The sequence below is a fragment of the Phocoena sinus genome, chromosome 1, assembly GCF_008692025.1.
Source record: "Phocoena sinus isolate mPhoSin1 chromosome 1, mPhoSin1.pri, whole genome shotgun sequence".
NCBI lineage: Eukaryota > Metazoa > Chordata > Mammalia > Artiodactyla > Phocoenidae > Phocoena > Phocoena sinus.
Window position 1 is genome coordinate 97,160,647 of NC_045763.1, and position 22,223 is coordinate 97,182,869.

Here is a 22,223-nt window from a genome sequence, read left to right on the forward strand (position 1 = left end):
TTCTAATCTCTAAAGAAACTGAGAACAGTTGTTAAATAATAAATATGCTCTAAACTGAACCTAAATTATAAGAAATAATTTGAATTCTATTTATTATTGTCTTTAAAGGAATAAACCATCTTGAATAGTTTAACTTTTTTTCTGAGAAAGGATATCTTACTACTACCAGAATCACAGAACCTTGCCACTTCATGTTCTGACTTAATGCTAGGTATCTGCTTTCACTGAAAAATAAAACAGTCAGGAAGTCAAACTGCAGCCATGACTTACTGATATGAAGATGACATCCAAGAACTAGAAGTAGCAATTCATCAAATTAGGATAATTCTCATAAGCCACTGACTTGATCAGAGGTGATAATTAAACGACCCTCAAACTGAATGTTCAGAGGACCTAGACTCTATAGATTACCACTATACAAGTTCCTTGTGTGAAGGTTTGAAGACAGGATCAGTTTCAGGCTCACTGACTTGCATAACACGCAGTGTCAAGCAGATTACTTCCAATATTACTGAACCAAGTAAAGACAGTCGCCACTGCACTGCCATATTATAATCATGATGATAGCCAACATTTATGGCATACCTCCTATATGCTAGAAATTATTCTAAGTAATTTTTTATGTATGCTAATTCAATCTTCCAACAACCCTTGCTCATTTAAATATACATATTCAGGCTTCCCTCGTGGTGCAGTGGTTAGGAATCTGCCTGCCAATGCAGGGGACACGGGTTCAAGCCCTGGTCCAGGAAAATCCCACATGCTGCAGAGCAACTAAGCCTGTGCACCACAACTACTGAGCCTGTGCTCTAGAGACCGCTAGCCACAACTACTGAGCCCATGTGCCACAACTACTGAAGCCCACGCTTCTAGAGCCCATGCTCTGCAACAAGAGAATCCACCACAATGAGAAGCCCACGCACCGAAATGAGAGTAACCCCGGCCCGCTGCAATGAAGACCCAACGTGGCCAAAAATAAATTAATTTTTATAAATAAATAAATAAACAAACATATTCTGGTTTACTGATTTCTCAAAAAAAAAAATGTTACCATGTATTTACCTCCTATAGTTAAAAATAATATAAGTTCATACTGTCTTGGCAGAAATTATAAGAAAGAATCATTTTAATATACTGAATTCAATAGAATCTGAGAGTTTAAGCTCTCAAAATAACAATAAAAATAACAAGTAACACTTAATATAGTGCTTACTCTATGCCAGGTACTGCTTTAAGCACTTTACATAGATTAACGCGTTTAATCTTCATGGCAACCCTGTGAAATAGATGAGGAAAGAAGCAAATAGAAGGTAGTAACTCCCCTTAGGTCCTCAGCTACCCTGGGACAGGGCTGGATCCAGAAGTAGTCTACTTCCAGGCTGTGTGCTGAAACCACCACTCTCGCTGCTCCCTTTGCTTAGATGTGAAAGGCCATTTAAAGGGAAGAAGGACAAAACTAGATGAGCCCTCAGAATGCTGTGACTGGAAGAGATTAAGTAACTCCACACTACTTGAAACACTTAAAAAGCCTTAAAATTTCAAACTATACATGGCAAGTAGCAGTTGCTGCATGCTCTTAATAGTTTTTAAATAATTCCTTATATTTAAAAAAGTGACTAAAAAGACTGACCTATTGAGGAATTGTTCGGTAAGATTCTGCTGCTGATCAGGACCATCCTCCTGATTCACACCTCCTTCAAGCAGCATCTGTTGGTATATCTGTCGCTGTTGCTCCTTCTGTTCTAAATGCTGTTGATAGCGTAATCTTTGCCTATAATATTCTTGAAATTGTTCTGTTGAATCTCGAAGCTTAAAAATATTAGAAAAAATAATATATTTGAGCAGACTACAATTGAATATGTCATCACTCAACAGTAACTTCTATAAGTGCTGAATAAAACATACAGATAGCTATAAATAACAATCAGAAAGTACTTAATATATTGGATCTTTGAAAAATAACATAGTATCCATGAGTCTTAACAGTCAAGTAGATCAGATCAGTTAATTTGCTGAATTCCACAGCAAGAGACTGACCAAAATGAATGGTCATCCTGGATCCCCAACACCAAATAAAAATACAAGTTACAGTTGTCACAAGGGAAACATAGATAGAGAATACAAATGTAGATAAAGACAAACACAAATCTATCTATATTACCAGAGAAAAAAATACTGAGGGACTACATTAATATTTAATAAGCACAATATTAATCTTATCCAACACACTTGATTTAAGCATGTACGTGGCTTAATAGGTTAATCTGGAGGGAAGCTTATAAAATTTCCCTCAAAAACAATACTTTAATTCAAACAGCCTTTCACAAGAAAGCAGAATAAATGGGTGTTAAACTTAGCAGTCTCAACATTCCTTCCTCACTCTTCTAGAAGCCAACTTAAAGGACTTAGATATCATGGTGAATTCAAATATTGGCAAAGAAAGATTCCTGCCAAGCCAGAGTCTGGTCACATTACACAGGTCACGTGAACTGGAACAAATCAGTCATCTCTAAACTTGGCCAACACTGATAATAAGCTTATCTAAGAGTCTTGTACCATAACTAAAGCTAAAACTGTCTCCCTTTTCCAGAAAATAGTAACAGTCCCCCTTTACTTCATACTTATAGCATTAGTAACAGTCCCCCTTTACTTCATACTTTAGCAATAACTCTGAGACAAAATTATCTGTATGTCCTTTAAAAAAATTTTTGTGGTAAGATACAAATATTGTAATTTTAACCATTTTTCAGTGTATAATTCAGTGGCATTAGATTCATAGTGTTGTACAACCATCACTATTATCTATTTCCAAAAATTTTCATCACCCCAAACAGAAATTCCATAACCATTAAGCAATAACTCCTCACTTCCCTCTCCCCCTAACCCCTGCTAGCTTCTACTTTCTGTCTCTATAAATTTGCCTATCCTAGATATTTCATATAAATGGAATCATACAATATTTGTCCTTTTGTGTCTCGCTTATTTCACTTAACACGATGTCTTAGAGGTTCATCCAAGTTGTAGCATAACATTCCTTTTTATGGCTGAATAATATCCCATTGTATCAATATATCACTTTTGTTTATCCATTAACCTGTGGATGGACATGGGTTATTTCTACCTTTTGGCCACTATAAATAATGCTGCTATGAACATGGATGTACAGATATCTGTTTGAGTCCTTGCTTTCAATGCCTTTGGGTATATACCTAGAAGTGAAATGACTAGGTCATACAGTAATTCTATATTTAGCTTTTTGAGGTACCATGAAACCACAGTGACAGCACCATTTTACATACCAACCAGCAATGTGTGAGGGCTCAAATTTCTCTATTTCTTCATCAACACGTGTTATTTTCCATTGCTTTAATTTTAGCCATTTTAGTAGTTGTGAAGTTATATTTCATTGTGGTTTTGATTTATGTTTCCCTAATGACAAGTGATGTTAAGCATCTTCTTCATGTACTCACTGGCCATTTATAGACATTTAGCCAATTTGCAGAAATGTCTATTCAAGTCCTTTTTTAGACTGGGTTTTTTTTGTTGTTGAGTTATAGTAGTTCTTTACATATTCTAGATATTAAACTCTTGCCAGATAAATTATTTGCAAATATTTTTCCCATTCTGTAGGCTGTCCTTTCACTTTCTTGATAATGTCCTCTGATGCACAAAAGGTTTTTTTAAAAATTATTTATTTTTTATTTTGGCTGCCCTGGGTCTTAGTTGTGGCATGTGGGATCTTTTAATTGCAGCATGCGGGCTCTTAGTTACAGCATGCAGACTTCTTAGTTGTGGCATATGTGTGGGACCTAGTTCCCCGACCAGGGATCAAACCCAGGCCCCCTGCATTGGGAGCATGGAGTCTTACCCACTGGACCACCAGGGAAATCCAAAAGTTTTTAATTTTGATAAAGTCCAATTTATCAATTTTTACATTTGTTGCTTAAGCTTTGGTATCATACGTAAGAACACATTACAAAAGCTAAGGTTGTGAAGATTTATCCCTTTGTTTTCTTCTAAGAGTTTTATACTTTTAGGTCCTATACTTAAGTTGTTGATCTATTTTTAGTTAATTTTTTATATGTTGTGAGGTCCAACTTCATTCTTTTGCATGTGGAAATCCAGCTGATCTAGCATCATCTGTTGAAAAGACTATTTTTACCCCACTGAATGGACTTGGCACCCTTGCCAATAATCAGTTGGTCACAGACATACAGAATTATTTCTGGTCTCTCAATTTATTCTTTGGTCTATATGCCTATCCTTATACAAGTACCACACAGTTTGGATTACTGTAGCTTTGTAGTAAGTTTTGAAATTATGAAGTGTGACTCCTACAACTTTGTTCTTCCTTTTTTAAAATTGTTTTGGCTATTCAAGGTCCCTTGCAATTCCATATGAATTTGAGTATTGGCTTTTCCATTACTGCAAAAGAGGTGGTAGAATTTTTATAGGAATTGCATGGAATCTGTAAATAATACTGGGGTAGTACTGACATCTTAACAGTATTAAATCTTCCAATCCATTAACACAGAATGTCTTCAATTATTTAGATCTTCTTTAACTTCTTTCAGCAATGTTTTGTAGATTTTAGCATACAAGTCTTTCAACTCCTTAATTTATTCCCAGATATTTTATCCTTTTATATGCCGTTGTAAATGAAATCGCTTTTTTTTTTTTTTTTTGCGGTACACGGGCCTCTCACTGTTGTGGCCTCTCCCATTGCGGAGCACAGCTCTGGACGCACAGGCTCAGCGGCCATGGCTCACGGGCCCAGCTGCTCCGCGGCATGTGGGATCTTCCCGTACCGGGGCACAAACCTGTGTCCCCCCAGCATTGGCAGGCAGACTCTCAACCACTGTGCCACCAGGGAAGCCCTGAAATCGTTTTCTTAATTTCCTTTTCTGATTGTTCATTGTTAGTGTATAGAAACACAACTGATTTTTATGTGTTGATCTTGTACCCTGCAACTCTGTTGAACCTGTTTATAAGCTCTAGTAGCTGTCTTGTGAATTATTCATGATTATACATATTATTCATGTCATCTGTGAAGAGAGATAGCTTTACTTCTTCCTTTCCAATTTATTTCTTTTTCTGGTCTAACTGCTCTGGCTAGAACTTCTAATAAATGTTGAATAGCAGCAGTGAAAGCAGGCATCCTTATCTTTGTTCCTGACCTTAGGGAGAAAGCTTTTACTCATTAACTATTGAGTATGATGTTAGGTTGGGTTTTACATAAATGATCTTCATCATGCTGAGGAAGTTCCATTCTATTCTTAGTTCTCTGAGAGCTTTTATCAGCAAAGTGTTTGATTTTCTCAAATGTCTTTTCTGCATCAATTGAGATGATTGCATGTTGTTTCTTTTTTTCCTTCATTCTATTAATGTGATGTATATTAAACTGATTGATTGTTTTTTTATGTTGAACCACCTTGCATCCTGCAATCAATCCACTTGGTCAGAATGCAGAATCCTTTCAATATGCTGATGGATTTGGTTTACCAGTATTTTGTTGATTTTTGCTTCTATGTTTATAAGAGGTATTGGTCTGTAGTTTTCTTTTCTTGTAATATTTTCACTTGATTTTGCTATCAGGGTAATGCTGGCCTCACAGAATGAGTTAGGAAGTGTTTCCTCCTCATATTTTTTGGAAAATTTTGAGGATTGTTAACGCTTCCTAAATGTTTGTAGAATTCACCAGTAAAGCCATCTGATCCCAGTCTTTTCTTTGTTGAGAAGTTTTTTGATTACTGATTCAATCTCTTTACTCATTATAGATCTGTTGAGATTTTCTATTTCGTTCTGAGTCAGTTTAGTAATTTGTGTTTCTAAGGAATTTGTCCATTTCATCTAAGTTATTTAATTTGTTGGCTTACAACTGGTCACAGTATTCTCTTATAATCTTTTCATTGTTGTAAGGTTGATAGTTTTATTTTTGATTTTAGTTATTTGTGTTTTCTTTTTCTTTGTCAGTCTAGCTAAGGGCTTGTCAATTTTATTGATCTTTTAAAAGAACCAACTTTTGGTTTTGTTGATTCCCTCCGTTGTTTTCCTTTTCTCTATTTTATTTCTCTCTCTTCTAATCTTTATTATTTCCTTCCTTCCGCTAGCTTTGGGTCTAGCTTGCTCTTCCTTTTCCTAGCTCTTCAAGGCATAAAATTAGGTTATTGATTTGAGATCTTTCTTCTTTATTAATGTAAGCATTTGCAGCTATAAATTTCTCCCTGAGCACTGCTTTTGCTGCATTCCATAATTTTGTTGTATATTTGGTATGTTGTACTCATTTTCATTACTCTCTAAGTATTTTCTAATTTCCCTTGTGATTTCTTCTTTGAGCCAGTGGTTGTTTAAGTGTGTTGAGTAATTTTTACAAATTTTGGATTTAAAAATTTTCCTTCTGTTATCAATTTCTAGCTTCATTCCACTGTGGTCAGAGGAGATACTTTACATGATTTCAGATCTTTTAAAAGTTATTGAGACTTGTTTTGCGTCCTAACACATGGTCTATCCTGAAGAACACTGCACGTGCACTGGAGAAGAATGTGTATTCTACTACTGTTGAGTGTTCTATAGATGTCTATTATGTCCAGTTGGTTTACAGTGTTGTTCAAGCCCTCTATATCCTTACTGATCTTCTGTTAAATGTTCTATCCATTACTGCAAGTGGGGTATTGATGTCTCCAACTACTATTGCAGAACTGTCTATTTCTCCCTTCAGCTCTGCCAATGTTTGCCTCATATATTTCGGGATTCTGTTGTTTTGTGCATATCCATATGTACTTTTAAGAAAAATTTTCCTACTTCATTCTAAATATTTAGTCAAAACCAAAAAAACTTATTCAACTTATTAAACCTACCTACTCACCCCTTATAAGTGGGGCTAATATCTATAAGATAAAATTTACACCCTATTTCACAGTACAATTTCCTTCCCAAAGCACCACAGAAAAATAATCTGGAACTCTAAAGGCTTAGATAAAGTATTATTCTATATTATAAATGTCATAATTTCTTGCTCATTAAATCTAATTAGCAAAATACAGAGCATATATCTTAAAAATATAAGCTGTCCACATTTAATGCAAGTTCAATTACATGAGTGCTCAAACATGTAGGAGCAATGTCAACTGTGATATTTTAAATTGTTAATAAATCCATCCATTAAAAATGCTCCAAAATATACAGTGATAACTAAAAATACTATGAATTCTTAAGGAAGAGGAGAGAAAATGATCTAATAAATAAGAAAATCTAGATATTCTCTCTCCTACTCTCAAATATCAGACAATTCTTTTTAAATTCTATCCAAGCAAATAGTATTACTTCTTACAAAGAGAATAACTCTAAAAGACTCGAGGTGTAGTAAATATTACCTCATTTTTTTCTTGCTTAGCTGGTCCTGAATTCTGTGCTCCATTTGCAGGCTCTTTTTCTGAAACTGAACTCTGGCCCAGGATTTCACTGCTGATAGGCCGCTGTGCCTCAACAGGTGTATCACTTCAGGGCAAAAAAACAAAAAGGAAGAGGTAGGGGTAAAGAAAAACATATTGTAGTTAGAGAAATTTTAATTTAAAAAGTGAATATTTAGCCTAAGTGTTTATCAAATGCACAAACACAGATTTTTAAATTTTACTTTCTTCTCTTTTTTTTTTTTTTTTTTTGCGGTATGCAGGCCTCTCACTGCTGTGTCCTCTCCTGCTGCGAAGCACAGGCTCCGGATGCGCAGGCCCAGCGGCCATGGCCCACGGGCCCAGCCACTCCGCGGCATGTGGGATCCTCCCAGACCAGGGCACGAACCTGCATCCCCCTGCATCGGCAGGCAGACTCTCAACCACTGCGCCACCAAGGAAGCCCACTTTCTTAAGTACACTATGTAAGGGATTTTTAAAAATAGAATGTGCTTATAATGGAAGAGCACTGGATTATTAAGCAAGGACGGTAGGGGCTCCCATCTAAAATAATGTGTGTGACCTTGGGAAAATCACTTACATTCTCTGTGGCTCAGCTTTACCTACGAATTAATAGGTTAGATGACCTAAGGCCTACACTCTCTTAAAGAACTCTTAATCTGTTATTTTGTTATCCAAACATCAATTTTCTTTCCTCTAATATATTTCAATAAAATTTTAAGAATAGTTGAGATTTTATTAAAAGGCTTTCTTTGATTTATTTGCACTTAACACAAAAGCTAAACATACCTCTTTCAAATTAAAAAAAAATTTTATACTAATTATTTTTATTTATTTATTTAAAATTTATTTTATTTTTGGCTGTACTGAGTCTTTGTTGCTACGCGCAGGCTTTCTCTAGTTGCGGCGAGCGGGGGCTGCTCTTCATTGCAGTGTGTGGGCTTCTCATTGCAGTGGCTTCTCTTGTTGCAGAGCACAGGCTCTAGGCGCGCAGGCTTCAGTAGTTGTGGCTCATAGGCTCTAGAGCTCAGGCTCAGTAGTTGTGGCGCACTGGCTTAGTTGCTCCACGGCATGTGGGATCTTCCTGGACCAGGGCTTCAACCGTGTCCCCTACATTGGCAGGCGGATTCTTAACCACTGCACCAGGGGAAGTCCTCAAGTATTTTTAATGTATACTAATTAGTAAGCTTGATGTCTTATGTCAGGTTGTTCCTAACAGTCTTCTAAAATACTAGCAATTTCTACTTTTCATAGTTATGCTGTTCAAAGTTTTTAATAACTAAGATTATCCAAAGATGACAAATACCACATTCACATGGATTACCTATCAGTAAAAGGCACCATAGGAACAAGTACAAAAGTAAAGTGATTTTTGTCCTCAATGAATTTGATTAGGAGATGACTTCCTAATGGCCTCTCCAGGCAGAAGTATGTAAGACATATCAAAATATAGGTCTAGGGTTTAGGAAAGCAGAGCTAGACAGTCATCTTCACAAAGGCACCATTAGTTAGGAGCCTAGTAGTCTTAAGTACCTAAACATACATACACACACATGCACCTTGAGGAGGAAGTAGAAAGACCTGGGAAGAGTTTTCAGCTATCAGACTGTGCTGTAAGCTGCTAATGACCATAGGAAGCCCCATTTTAGTCCATAAATTGAATTTGTAAGAGTTATTAACTGTATAGAGATAGAATAAAACAACCTTTATAAAGTAACATTTGATTTAATTTTGCAATTTATACAGCACTTCCACATGCATTATCTCACTTAACTTGCACAATAACCTGTAAAATAGGTTAGAACTCCCATTTCACACATGAAGAAACAGACTCAAAAAAGTCATTTTCCCAAAAATACACAGTAAATAAAGCTAGAACTTGAATCCAGGTCTTCAGACTCCAAATCCAATGCTGGCACATGTATGAGAATAGATCTTTTTCCTGCCATTTAATTTTGAGACCATTATATTGTATAGTCACAGCCTGTGTATTTCAACTGATTTTTATTCCTTTTTTATTTTGAGTTAGTTTCTGTTCGAGTGAAAAGATATCCTTCAAAATACCACACACTCTTTTATAAACTTGTCTTCTGTGTTTTATCTTCTTCTTCACCATAGGAACTCAATCATATCCTGGGGATGCAGCACAGTGCTAGCACAGAGAAGACAATCAAATATTTTTAAATGAATACTGACTTCAAATTACCACAAGCAGGAGTTTCTTTATGCTGCATTTTAACATAACTGATCTGAGCTTTCCAATATTTTTTAATTACACCTAAAATATCCTTTAAAACCAGGTAAACTTTTTTCCAAAGTAAATTTTTACTTTATCCACAGCACAATAGCTCTCCCATAGTATGTTATTAGTAGCCCTTTTGACACACTGTACTTTCCAAGGGTATGGACCCTGAACAGGGGAAATTTATATTTATTAAGCACTAAGCACATGTTTACCACTCTGCAAGTCAACACTCTATTTTATAGAGGAGGTCATTGAGGCTCAGAGAGTAACCATCCCAAGATCACACAGCTAGAAAATGGCAAGGCTACAGTTCAAACCCAAGTCTGACTCCACAGACCATGTTCTATTCATTGTTCTACACTGCTTTGTCCCATAAGTTTTCCAATTTCAGAGACATGACAGATGTTTTCTGGGTTATTACTACTGCTCAGCTAAAAACACATATATTACTTACCTTTTGACATGTCACGTTTTACCCCACTGCTTATTCTATAATGGTCTAATAACTTATATTCCACTTCTTTCCATCTTTATTCAGTCATTCCTCAACTTATAGTACTTTCTTTACATAGGGAATAGCACATGTAGAGTCAAATTTGGCTGGATTTTTGTGTGTCTTTTTTCTTTATAAAGACAATCCCACTGGTGCACAATTCAAAACGTGCTATTCATTATATCAACCAAGAATATCCTATCATCTCATGTACTCAGAAGAATATCAGCAGTTCCCCCAGAATTGAAGCCCAGCATCCCAGACAATGAGAATTTTCTCTAAGGGGATCAGAAAGTCCAAGAAAACTTTAAGATAGTCTCTACCAATGCTCAAGATTCTCTATTCCTTTACGATTTAGATAATAGGATGCTCTTATATTAAATTATATTCATTCATTTTTATCACTAGATATCATCTTTATCTTTCAAATATAAAATACAGAGCAATAAGATGCCTTAGGAAGTCACCCTAGGCTTTGGGAAGTCCCTCACTTAACTGATCCCAGAATCCTTTCCTCTCTTTAAAGAACATTAAAGAAAATCACACCCACCCACCCCAACAATCTCACAGCAACTTAACAGAAAATGCTTCCATAAATATTTATCCTGTAATTCTTCTGCCTTAACCCTTAACTAAAGATCTCCTCCTGTTTTAATTAGAAATAGAAATTCCAAGTCCAGTGCTTCTTCTTCAATAAAGAATGCCTCCAACTATCCTATATGAATAGTAAAAGGTTTAGGTTTAGTTTTTGTGCTTTTAATAAGCTTATTGCAGTCGATAGTAATACTTCGTAGCATCAACTCTGAGTATAGGAAACCAGGATGTGTCCCCAGTAGGTTTCCTGGAAAATGGAGGCAGGAAGTTTCCTAAGCCTTGAAATAAAGAACTGCTAATCAGGAAATTATTATTTCAAGCCAGGTTTGAAGGAAAAAGTGGTAGTTTTAATACTTAATTTTCTCATGTATGTATATAAAGAATTACTAAAAAAAGATAAGTGGAAATAATCAGAGATTTTTATACATACATGTTCAATACAGTAATATTTACAGGAAACAGTCTTCTCTCTTACAATAAGAAACTAGGTAAAATTATGATCCAGTCATACAATGGAATACTGCACACACCATTAATCACTGACCTCAATAAATGTTTAAAAATATGGGAGGGGCTTCCCTGGTGGCACAGTGGTTGAGAGTCCGCCTGCTGATGCAGGGGACACAGGTTCGTGCCCCGGTCCGGGAAGATCCCACATGCCGTGGAGCAGCTGGGCCCGTAAGCCATGGCCGCTGACCCTGCGGTTCCGGAGCCTGTGCTCCACAACGGGAGAGGCCACAACAGTGAGAGGCCCGCATACCACAAAAAAAGAAAAATATATGGGAAAAGGTCATGATTTATCAAGTGAAAAAAGCAAATTATATGAAAATATATATAACACCTTCTCAATTTTTAAAAATGTATTCATAGGAAAAATGTTGGTCATCTAAGTGCAAGATTGTGTGGGATTTTAATTCTCTTATTGATACCCTTCCATATTTTCCAAAATTTCTTCAATGCACATGTACTGCCTTTATAACCAGCAAAATGATAATACGGGATACAAAAATAAAGGTTTTCCCTGATAACTGTAATTATCAAAATTTTTAAAACGCCTTATAAAGTTTTAAAGACTAACTTTCAACTAAATGGACTTGAACATTTAGAAAACACACACACACACACACACACACACACACACACACCCCAATTAGATTATCTCACACTTGTGGAGATCTCCCAATTTTCATGAGCAAATACTTACCGTTCAGGGGATTCTTCATAAATACTGTGACATTCTGTATTCTCAAGCATGAGACTTCTACTGAGGTTTTGTACCCCTGGATAATGGAAGTTAGCAAAGGAGTGTGACATTGGAGAAGTTTTGTTACCAAGGTCTGAAATTCTCTTATCATGACTGGTTAGTCCACAAGTGAGGCCATCTAAAGCAGGATTCAGAGAGCGAGTCATATAGGCATCAGCTGATTGAGGCCTTCTCATTGGAGATGATGGATAGGGAGAAAGTTTGCTGATAAGAGGAGTCAAAAGATCAGCATATGCAGCTTTTGTGGGTTTCAGAAGTTTGTCAACATGAATATTAAGCATTTTCTGTTCGAAAGCACAAGAGAAGACCGAAGATGGGAGATTCTGAAGCCATGACAATAAACTCAGATCCAAATCATCACAACCATTACCACATAAGAGGTCGATACCAAGTAGTACTTCACTTTCTGTAATTTCTTCTCCAGTTGCTTTACTTTGACAAAATTCTACACAGCATTCATAAAGTAGGCCCTTCATTACAAGCTGAAATAAACGATTGTTACTTGCTTTAAAACCAGCCTCACTTAGCTTCCTATCAGCAGGGATGAATTCTGCAACCATGACACAAGCCTCTTCAAAACAGTGAACTCGTGCAGTGCTGGGATTCCAGTCCTTAAATTCAGCATGATTGGTCAGACGAGGCAAAGTCAAAAGCAAACAGAGCTTGCTGTAATCATCTTTAGAAGGACAGTACTCTTCTAGGGCATGTAAACATTGCACAGCTTCTTGCATGGTAAATTCCAGCTGTAAGAAAAACATAAGTGATTGCTATAAAGAGAGATGCTATGAGATATGAAAACAATGAGAGTATTTTATTCAAATATAGACACTTTACGAACTTTCACAAACTGTTCAATTGCAAAAGGATAAACTCATGTCACAGAATACTCATATAATTGTGAGCTATTTAACAAGTTTCAAGTCAGGAACCAAAATGTTTTTTACTCCTAAAATAAAGATTTTAAAATTTGGTTATTAGCACATTAAACTTTTACCTATAAAAAAAGTGTTGTAATTCAGACTTAATACTATAATTTTCAAATGTATAATTTTTTAAGAGTAAGGATAATTAAGTTTTCTAGCAATGAAACTGAAGCATGCCAAAATTCAATTATTTATTATAGCTTGCTATCACTCCAGCTTACTCAAAAAGCAAAAGAGCCATTCTCAAACTTACCTTAGGACAAATGTGTGTGGGGAAAGAAAGCAAATCAAGAAAGGGAACACCTACAGTTCATTTCTACAAAAACAGTGCAGAGACAGAACAAAAGGAAGCTTAGCTGAAAAACAAATTACAATAATTTGTATAGTGAATATTATCTTAGTATCATAAGCTTTTGATGATGTAAGGAACCTTAGAGCTTGCATAGCACAGCTTCTATATCTTACCTGTGGGAAAAGTTAGGGTGCAGATTTAACCTAAGTAATTCAGTTGGTTAGTGACGAAGACAGAATAAAAATTCTTATTGACTAATATTCCAGTGTTCTTTCCACTTTTTTCTTTTTTTTGGCCACAACATGCAGCACGCAGAACCTTAGTTCCCGGACCAGGGATCAAACCCGTGACCCCTGCAGTGGAAGCATGGAGTCTTAACCACTGGACTACCAGGGAAGTCCTTCTTTCCACTTTTAAACATCATTATCTGCAAACATTTCTTTATTATTTCAATGATTACTTACTGGCACTTAATAAAAGTTTCTTTGGTTTTGCATGCGACAATACTAATATTAAAACTTTAAAAGTATCTCTCTAATCAAGAAGAATTTAATATCATTAAATCTAAATTATTATTAAAAATACACATTGTATTAAAAAAACACCTTTGGGGAATTCCCTGGCTGTCCAGTGGTTAGGGCTCTGTGCTTTCACTGCTGAGGGCCCGGGTTCAATCCCTGGTCAGGGAACTAAGATTCTACAAGCTGCACTGCGCAGCCAAAAAAAAAAAAAAAGAGTTAAAAAACACACCTCTGGATCAAAGAAAGTACTGAAAAGACAGAAAGAGGAAGTAAACATAATCCACTTCTAGGATAAGAAAAGAAGCAATGATGTAGAGTCATCAAGTCAAACATCTTTTGCTATCTATATCACCTTAAACAAGAGAGGAGCACGCACTCTCCAACCAGACAGCCACTCATTTATCATCTTTGCCTAAATCACACAACAAATTCAGAAGCACTACAGACTGAAAGTACTACATCTGCAAAAGAGCAGATCTTGCCCCACACCCGCTCATAAAAACTTTGAAAACTCATGATACTAATCTTTTGCTTTAGTGAATAGAATACTTATGACTGAAACAAGACTGTGGCGCAAACCTTTAGGATAAAAATCTTACATGCTGGGGCTCATCTTCTGCTGACATTGCGTTGTTAACACATAAAGCTTCTAAAAACTTCTGCTTCAGGATAATATAACGAAACCTGTGAAAAAATAAAATACGAAACATTAAAATGATTAAAATCTGAATTATAGCAATGTTGAAGACAAGAAATGAAACTCAAGTTCCTAAAGCAAAACAGGCCAAGTTTTTCTTATAGCACTAATTATTTCTTTAAAAAAAAGACTTTAAAAAAATTAATTCCAATGTCTCATAAGTCAAATGTACTTATAAGTTACTGTAAGTACTTTGCTTTCAGAAAATTCTTTAATTATTTTACAAAGCTGATCACACTGAAGCCATAATTAAAATAATTTCAGTAGCAAAGTAATCACAATTTAATACTCAAAGGAAGGATTTTCTATTTGCAATATTAATTCTAAGCAATCAAGTTTCATGGAAGATGTCAAATGTCACCTAATATGAAATCAAAATCCTTTATAGTACAAATATTTTATTTCCCAAAATATGTCCTCTTTCTTTTCAAACATGAGAAAGGTCTAATAAAAATAGAGCTGAAAGGATAGGAAGGAATGAACAACATTGCTAAAAAAACCATAAGATAACTGTAGACTTAAACTTTTTCAAAGGGATTTTTCAGAGAGGGAAAGGGAGTGTCTACGTGACTTCTCTATGAATCAAAACATGTTGAATGCCTTAAGCACTTTAAAAGAAAAGTGTTTCTAAGGGGTGAAAGAAAATAATAATGAACTTCACAGTCATTCTTTCAACCACTGTTGTAACAGCAAATATGTGTCCCAAATAAAACAAAATCCCTGCCTTCAGGAAGAGGGTCATCTAATGGAAGCAACCCAAGTACCCATCAACAGATGATTGGATTAAGTAGCTGTGGTGCATTGCATGCATGTGTACACACACACACACACACACACACACACACACACAATGAACTATTACTCAGCCATAAAAAAGAAGAAAATAATGCAATGTGCAGCAACATGGATGGACTTAGAGATTGTCATACCGAGTGAAGTAAGTCAGACAGAAAGGACAAATATCATATGATATCGCTTATATGTGGAATCTAAAAGTGGTACAAATGAACTTATTTACAAAATAGAAATAGAGTTACAGATGTGGAAAACAAACTTATGGTTAACGGGGGGAAGGGGAGGAGGGATAAATTGGGAGATTGGGATTGACATATACACACTACTCTATATGAAATAAATAACTAATAAAGACCTACTGTATAGCACAGGAAACTCTACTCAATACTCTGTGATGACCTACATGGGAAAAGAATCTAAAAAGAGTGGATATATGTAATACTGAATCACTTTGCTGTACACCTGAAACTAACACAACATTGTAAATCAACTATACTTCAGTAACATTTTTTTTAAAAGTCACACAAGTAAGCAGAAAAAGAATGAAATATTGCCATCTGCAAAAACATGGATGAACCTAGAGAATATTGTGCTTACTGAAATAAGTCAGACAAAGAAAGACAAATACTATATGATAACACATGTAGAATCTAAAAAAATGATACAAATGAATATATATACAAAACAGAACAGACTCACAGACACAGAAAACAAACTTGTGGTTACCAAATGGGGGATGGGGGTGGGGAGGGGATAAGTTAGGGGTATGAGATTAAACAAAGGCAAACTACTATACATAAAATAGGTAGCAACAAGGATTAACTATATAGCACAGAGAATTATACCCAATATCTTGTAATAACCTATAATGGAATATAATCTGCAAAAATACTGAAACACTATGCTGTGTACCTAAAACTAACACAATATTATAAATCAACTATACTTCAATTTTTTAAAAAAGAAGAGGGTCATCTAATAAATTGCATGAAATATGTATAGGATTCAGCAAGATTCAAAGGAGTATGAAACCAGGTCTACCAGAAATAGTGAGGGTCTTACAAGAAATGACTCTTGGAAGATGATCAAGAATGCGCTACGTAAAGGCAGGAGATGATGTAAGAAACAGTATCCCAGATAAATGAAGAATGTATAAAAGCAAAGAGGGGGCGCTTCCCTGGTGGTGCAGTGGTTGAGAGTCTGCCTGCCAATGCAGGGGACATGGGTTCATGCCCCAGTCCGGGAAGATCCCACATGCCACGGAGCGGCTAGGCCCGTGAGCCATGGCTGCTGAGCCTGCACGTCCGGAGCCCGTGCTCCGCAACAGGAGAGGCCCGTGAACCACAAAAAAAAAGGCAAAGAGGTATCAAATAGCATGGTTTATGGAGAATCAGAAACTAATATGAGGTTCCACTTCTGATAATGGTGGAGTAACTTGTACCTGGCTAACCTTTCTGCAAATAACAATTAAACCCTAGATTAAAAAAAGCTGGCATAACTAGAGGGAAGTCAATCCTTGAAAAAGGGAACTTTAGGGGGTGAGACTGAAGGGTATAAGGCCTTCCAGCTGAGGGCACTCCCCAGTCCACACAGTGTGAGCTAGAACTCAGGCAGAAAGCTGCAGTTTTATAGGCTTTGGAGAAGACAGGCTTTTGAGAAGTTCGGCTGCCAGAACAGCTGAAAAGTGGTGGGCAGGTTTCATTTTTTTCCAAATAAAGAGGAAACCACAATGAAAAATACACCAAAATCTACTGTATAAACTGTGCCTAAATCCTTGGTCATCCCTAAAACTGAAGATGCAAGGGAGACTCCAAAGAACCCAGGGAAAGCAACAGATTGAAGGCTAAATAACTGAGCAGAGATTTCATCTGGTGTCCACTAGGTGAGGGACAGAGTTTGCATTCTGAAGTACAACAAAGTAAACTCCCTGCATGAATAAAAATCAATACCTTCCAAAGGAAGATAACAGAAATCCAGAGTTTCAACGATGAATCCCAATGTGCAAAATACATTAAAAAATGACTAGACGTGAAAAAAAGTGACTCATAGTTAAGAGAAAATGCAATCAATAGAAACTGAGCCTGATATAACCTAAAAGTTGGAATTAGCAAATAAGGACTATTGGTGAACAAGCAGTTACTAAAAATATGTTCAAGGGCTTATTGGGAAGTACAGTCACAATGAACAAACAGATAGGAATATCTCAGAGAAAAATTATAAATAAAAGTAAATTCTGCAACCAAAAAGTACAATATCTGAAATGAAAAATTCATTGTTTATGAGCAGATTGCTAATAACTCAAGAAAGTGTCAGTAAATATTGAAGGTAAATCAACGGAAATAATCCAGACTGAAAAATACACAGAAAAAATGTTTTTTTAAAAAAGGAACAAAGCCTCAAAACTGTGGAACAATATCAATCTGTCTAATATTGTATACTTAGAAGAAGAAAAAGGGGCAGAAAAAAATTTTGAAGATATAACTGCCAAAAACTTCCTAAACTTGATGAAGGACATAAACTTATAGATCCAAAAAGCTCAGCAAACCCCAAGCAGGAAAAAATACAAATAAATCACACTTAGGCACATCAAAATCAAACTGCTGAAAACTAATGACAAGGAGAAAATCTTGAAGGCAGCCAGTAGAAGAAGAAAAAATAGAAAGAAAGAAACATTACATACAAGAGAATTAAGGATAACTGTCAGAAATAATGGAGGCCAGGAAACAATGGAATGACATCTTTAAATTCTTTGTACTATCATGAAGAAACAACTGCTTCAGACATGGCCCTTGTGATGTTTTATATATAGACACTGTTGACTAAGGGGTTTATATATCAGATGTTCAACTAATTGAAGTACATGCAAGCTGTCCTCTAGAAGTTCTCCAACTCAATGGGACTGAGTGTACTATTCTCTAGGAAAGCTAAAAGTCTTGTTTTCAAATTTTTGTTTATTGTTTTGTTTTGCTCAACTTCTACCAATGATAAGACACTAAAAAATTCAGATGAAATCTTACCTTTTTTTGTCAAATTTTTCCATACATTCTAGAGGCTGAATGAACTGAAGAACTTCATCCCATTGACCATCAAGGATTAGCTGCCTATATAAAGAAAAATCCACACATGCTATCAGATTTGTGTTACACTAATTAAAAGCAGAAGAGATGACAAGATAGCATTAGAACTCCACAAAGCAGGTAATGAGAATAACATTTTACTTGGTTTCTCAACCACTATAATAAACTTCCTCACAACTTATGTGTAACAACATATGCTATATGAGAAGAATTTGTGAATCTGCACCCACTCCTCATTCTAAAATGTTTTTTTACCTATGTAAAAACATTGAACTAAGTCTAAAAGTTTCTTTATTTCCCCACTAATCTTATAGTTTAAAGTTATTCTTTATTACTTAGGAGCCAGTGTGTTGGTATGTTCCAGTCTCACTAAGTCAGTTTTGCCCCCTGGAGAAATCTGGCACTGTCTGGGGACATTTTTGGTTGTCACAATTAGGGTGTGACTGACATCTTCAGGGTATAGGTCAGAAGTGCTGCTAAACACCCTACAATGCACAGGAAAACCCCCACACTCACACAACAAAGAACCATCTGGCCCAAAATGTTAACAGTACTGAGGTTGAAAACCCTGCTCTAAACTGTGAATTCAACATCTTTGAGGCATTTAACACTAGAGTTTATATTCTGAGAATGAAAATAGTAATGAATAATATATTTCATCCTACTTAAGTAGTCTTCAGGAACTTCTAAAAGTTATAAGGCATTCAGATTACTGTTCTTTTATAAAAGTAATTTCCCTATTTATGCTTTTTTAGAACAGAAAATTTAAAAATAGGCAGGAAGTTTTCCAGAGTGGAGCCAGGGAGGGTGGGCATTTAGGCTGCGCCAACCCCTCAGCCCCCCTCCAGGAGACATTTCGAATCCAGGACATGTCGGGATTGAGGAGATACGAGGTAGCGCTGGAGGCTGAGGAGATCTACTGGGGCTGTTTCTACTCTTTCCCCTGGCTGCGCATGTGGTGGAGGGAGCGGAGCTCAGCGCACCCTCGGGAGCAGAAGCTGGAGCCTCTGCGGGGCCTGATGAGCTGTCTGTCAAGCAGACTGGGCACTGCTCCCCAGCGCTCCAGTCGCAGCCTCCCCCGCCGCACCCCCACTGCCACTGCCCAGCCAGCCAGTGCATTAAAGATTTAAACCGAAAAAAAAAAAAAATAGGCAGGAAGATCTACAAAGGATTGCCAACTTTTGATTCGACAAAGAATGAATGTTAATAAAAAGCAATCACAATATGTATCATAATCATTTTATAAAGGGACATTTTATTTTGTTTTTTAAAATTTTATTTATTTATTTATTTTTGGCTGCATTGTGTCTTTGTTGCTGTGCACAGGCTTTCTCTAGTTACGGTGTTGCGGTGCACGCGCTTCTCATTGAGGTGGCTTCTCTTGTTGCAGAGCACGGGCTCTAAGCACACGGGCTTCAGTTGTTGTGGCTCATGGGCTCTGGAGCGCGGGCTCAGTAGTTGTGGCGCACGGGCTTAGTTGCTGCGCGGCATGTGGGATCTTCCCGGACCAGGGCTGGAACCCGTGTCCCCTGCATTGGCAGGCGGATTCTTAACCACTGCACCACCAGGGAAGCCCTAAAGGGACATTTTAATATTTCAAAAGTAAGAAGGACACAATTTCAAAGGCCGGCAGCCCTTTAAGATGAATACATTTAGTTTAATGAAACACTTACTATCCTGTAATCTCACCTAAGACCAGTAAAACTTCATAACAAACCATCAGGTTTCTGCATGGGGATATCTGAGAGCCACTGCTAAATTCCAGAAGTAGCAATGACAGAGCCCAAAGAATACTGCCTCAGTACTGGTTCCTGACTATATCATTGACTAAGCTCCCTGGGGCTGAATGTCATTCATGATGTCAAATACAGGGAAGTGCAATGAGTTTAAATAAACTCTCCTAATAATAAAGCTTTTTAAAAAGCTCCTTCTTCATGAGTTAGAAACATTTCATTTCTTAAGGCTTTCCTAGCCACAAAATGCTACATATCCAAGAATCTGTACTTCTTATCAAGGACATTTGGTATCACATAAGCACAGAATACATTTCTGCCTGGAAATTTGGGTTTTTCTTTTTCAATCCAATTCAAGGAAGGATATATTTAGCTTTCCATTTTGGCAAACATGTTAACTCCCTTTTGCTCTGTAATTCCACTTCCAAGAATCTTGTTTTAAGGAAATAATTCAAGATACAGAAATAGTCACATGTATGAAAGATGCTCAGTAGAGCATGTATTTAAGAAAAATTGCAATTTAATTGTCTAAAAATAGGGGAATCATTAGGAAATTAAGTAAATCGAAAATTTTCAAAGCATAAATTTGTAATCACATAGAGAATTCTTATAATGTTAATGGATAAAGCAGGATACAAAATTCTAAATGCAACAGAATTGGTTTATTTTCAATATGCACAGAAAATTATCAGTAGTATGTGTGGATGGTGGGCTGACTTTTCTTCTTTATTTTTCTGTATTTTCTACAAAGAATATTTTATATAACGAGTATGTTTTACTTCTATAGCATAAAAAAGGTATTTCAGAAATATTTTTTTAACTTTACAGAGTCTCTGATTTCTTAATCAAATATTTTTTATGATGATGCCACAAACACAATAGAGTTGTGACTCTTTTTAATGAATCTCTGGATCTTACTCCTGAAAACATTCTACAGAAAACTTTGTTTTGTAAACGTTCTTTATAAAAATAAACATTTAAAAAACTATACTTTGTCTTTTCATAATTACAAAGGTCTATCCATACTGTACCTATTATCTTATTAATACTTAACATTTCTTGGAATGAGCTACAAATCTCACAGTGCTAATGAAATCATACCTCAGGAAAAGCATATCATCTGAAAATAGGCCATTTATGACTCCACTTTCCTTCTCAAGGGCCAACATACTAATGTGAAGCTTCTTTGAATTCAAGAAGTCTAAAATTAGCTTAATGATTTCAACCTCTTTTACATTCACTGTTTCTTCAGCCGTCATGTTGATAACCTAAATATTAAACAGAACAAAAACAAAAATTAGTTCTATTATTTCTAAGCATTATTAACTATCTGAAAACTACACATAACAAGTTTCTTGGAAGTATTTAATACAGTTATTCTAAGTGAAAATAATGTAATATTTGTCAAAACCAAGTCATTCTTTAAGGTGTGATATAGGAATGGCTATGATTTTAAGTCCTTATCTTTGAGAGATACACAATGGAATTACAGATTGATATGAAGTTTGTGATTTGCTTCAAAATAATACAAGAAGCAGCATGTGGGAGGAAGTAAAGATAAAACAATAATCACGACCATTAAAGCAGGATAATGGGTAATTGGAGGTTCATTATATTTGCTATGGTCTAAATGTTGGTGTCCTCCCAAAATTCATTATGTTGAAATCCTAACCCCTAAAGTGATGGTATTAGGAGGTGGGGGCTTTGGGAGGTGATTAGGTAATGAGGGCAGAGCCCTCATGTTGGGATTAGTGCCCTTATAAAAGAGACCACAGGGACTTCCCTAGCAGTCCAGTGGTTAAGACGCTGTGCTTCCACTGCAGGGGGCACAGGTTCGATCCCTGGGTCGGGGAACTAAGATCCCACATGCTGCGCGGCTTGACCAAATAAAAAAAAATTTTTAATAATAATCATACGCTGCGATCTATTGAAAGTCAGCCCTCGACACAAGGGTTTGTCGCTCACGCCGCCGCCACGGTGGCGGCGGCGGGGCCCAGGGAAGCTCGGCGTCCGTTTCTTCCTTCCTTCCCTCCCTCGCTCTCCGGACTCCCCGACCCAGCACCCCGCGGGCGGCGTCCTCGGCCCACCCTCGGCGGCTGCCCACCGTCTGCGCGCTGGGAGCGGCGGCGGGTCTCGGCGCGCACGTCCCCGGCCCCGGCCCGCGCCGACCGGTCGCGGGG

The 22,223-nt window shown here is 36.7% G+C and overlaps 1 protein-coding gene across 1 annotated transcript in view; it reads right to left on the reverse strand.

The window, feature by feature from the left end:
• Nucleotides 1–22,223, reverse strand: part of WDR47 (WD repeat domain 47) — a 56,650-nt gene that overhangs the window by 18,426 nt on the left and 16,001 nt on the right. The window contains 6 exon segments of the mRNA XM_032606385.1: nt 1,631–1,809; nt 7,374–7,497; nt 11,946–12,748; nt 14,341–14,425; nt 18,251–18,334; nt 21,145–21,311. Of these exon segments, the coding sequence (XP_032462276.1) occupies nt 1,631–1,809; nt 7,374–7,497; nt 11,946–12,748; nt 14,341–14,425; nt 18,251–18,334; nt 21,145–21,302 (1,433 nt within the window). The 5' untranslated portion in view covers nt 21,303–21,311.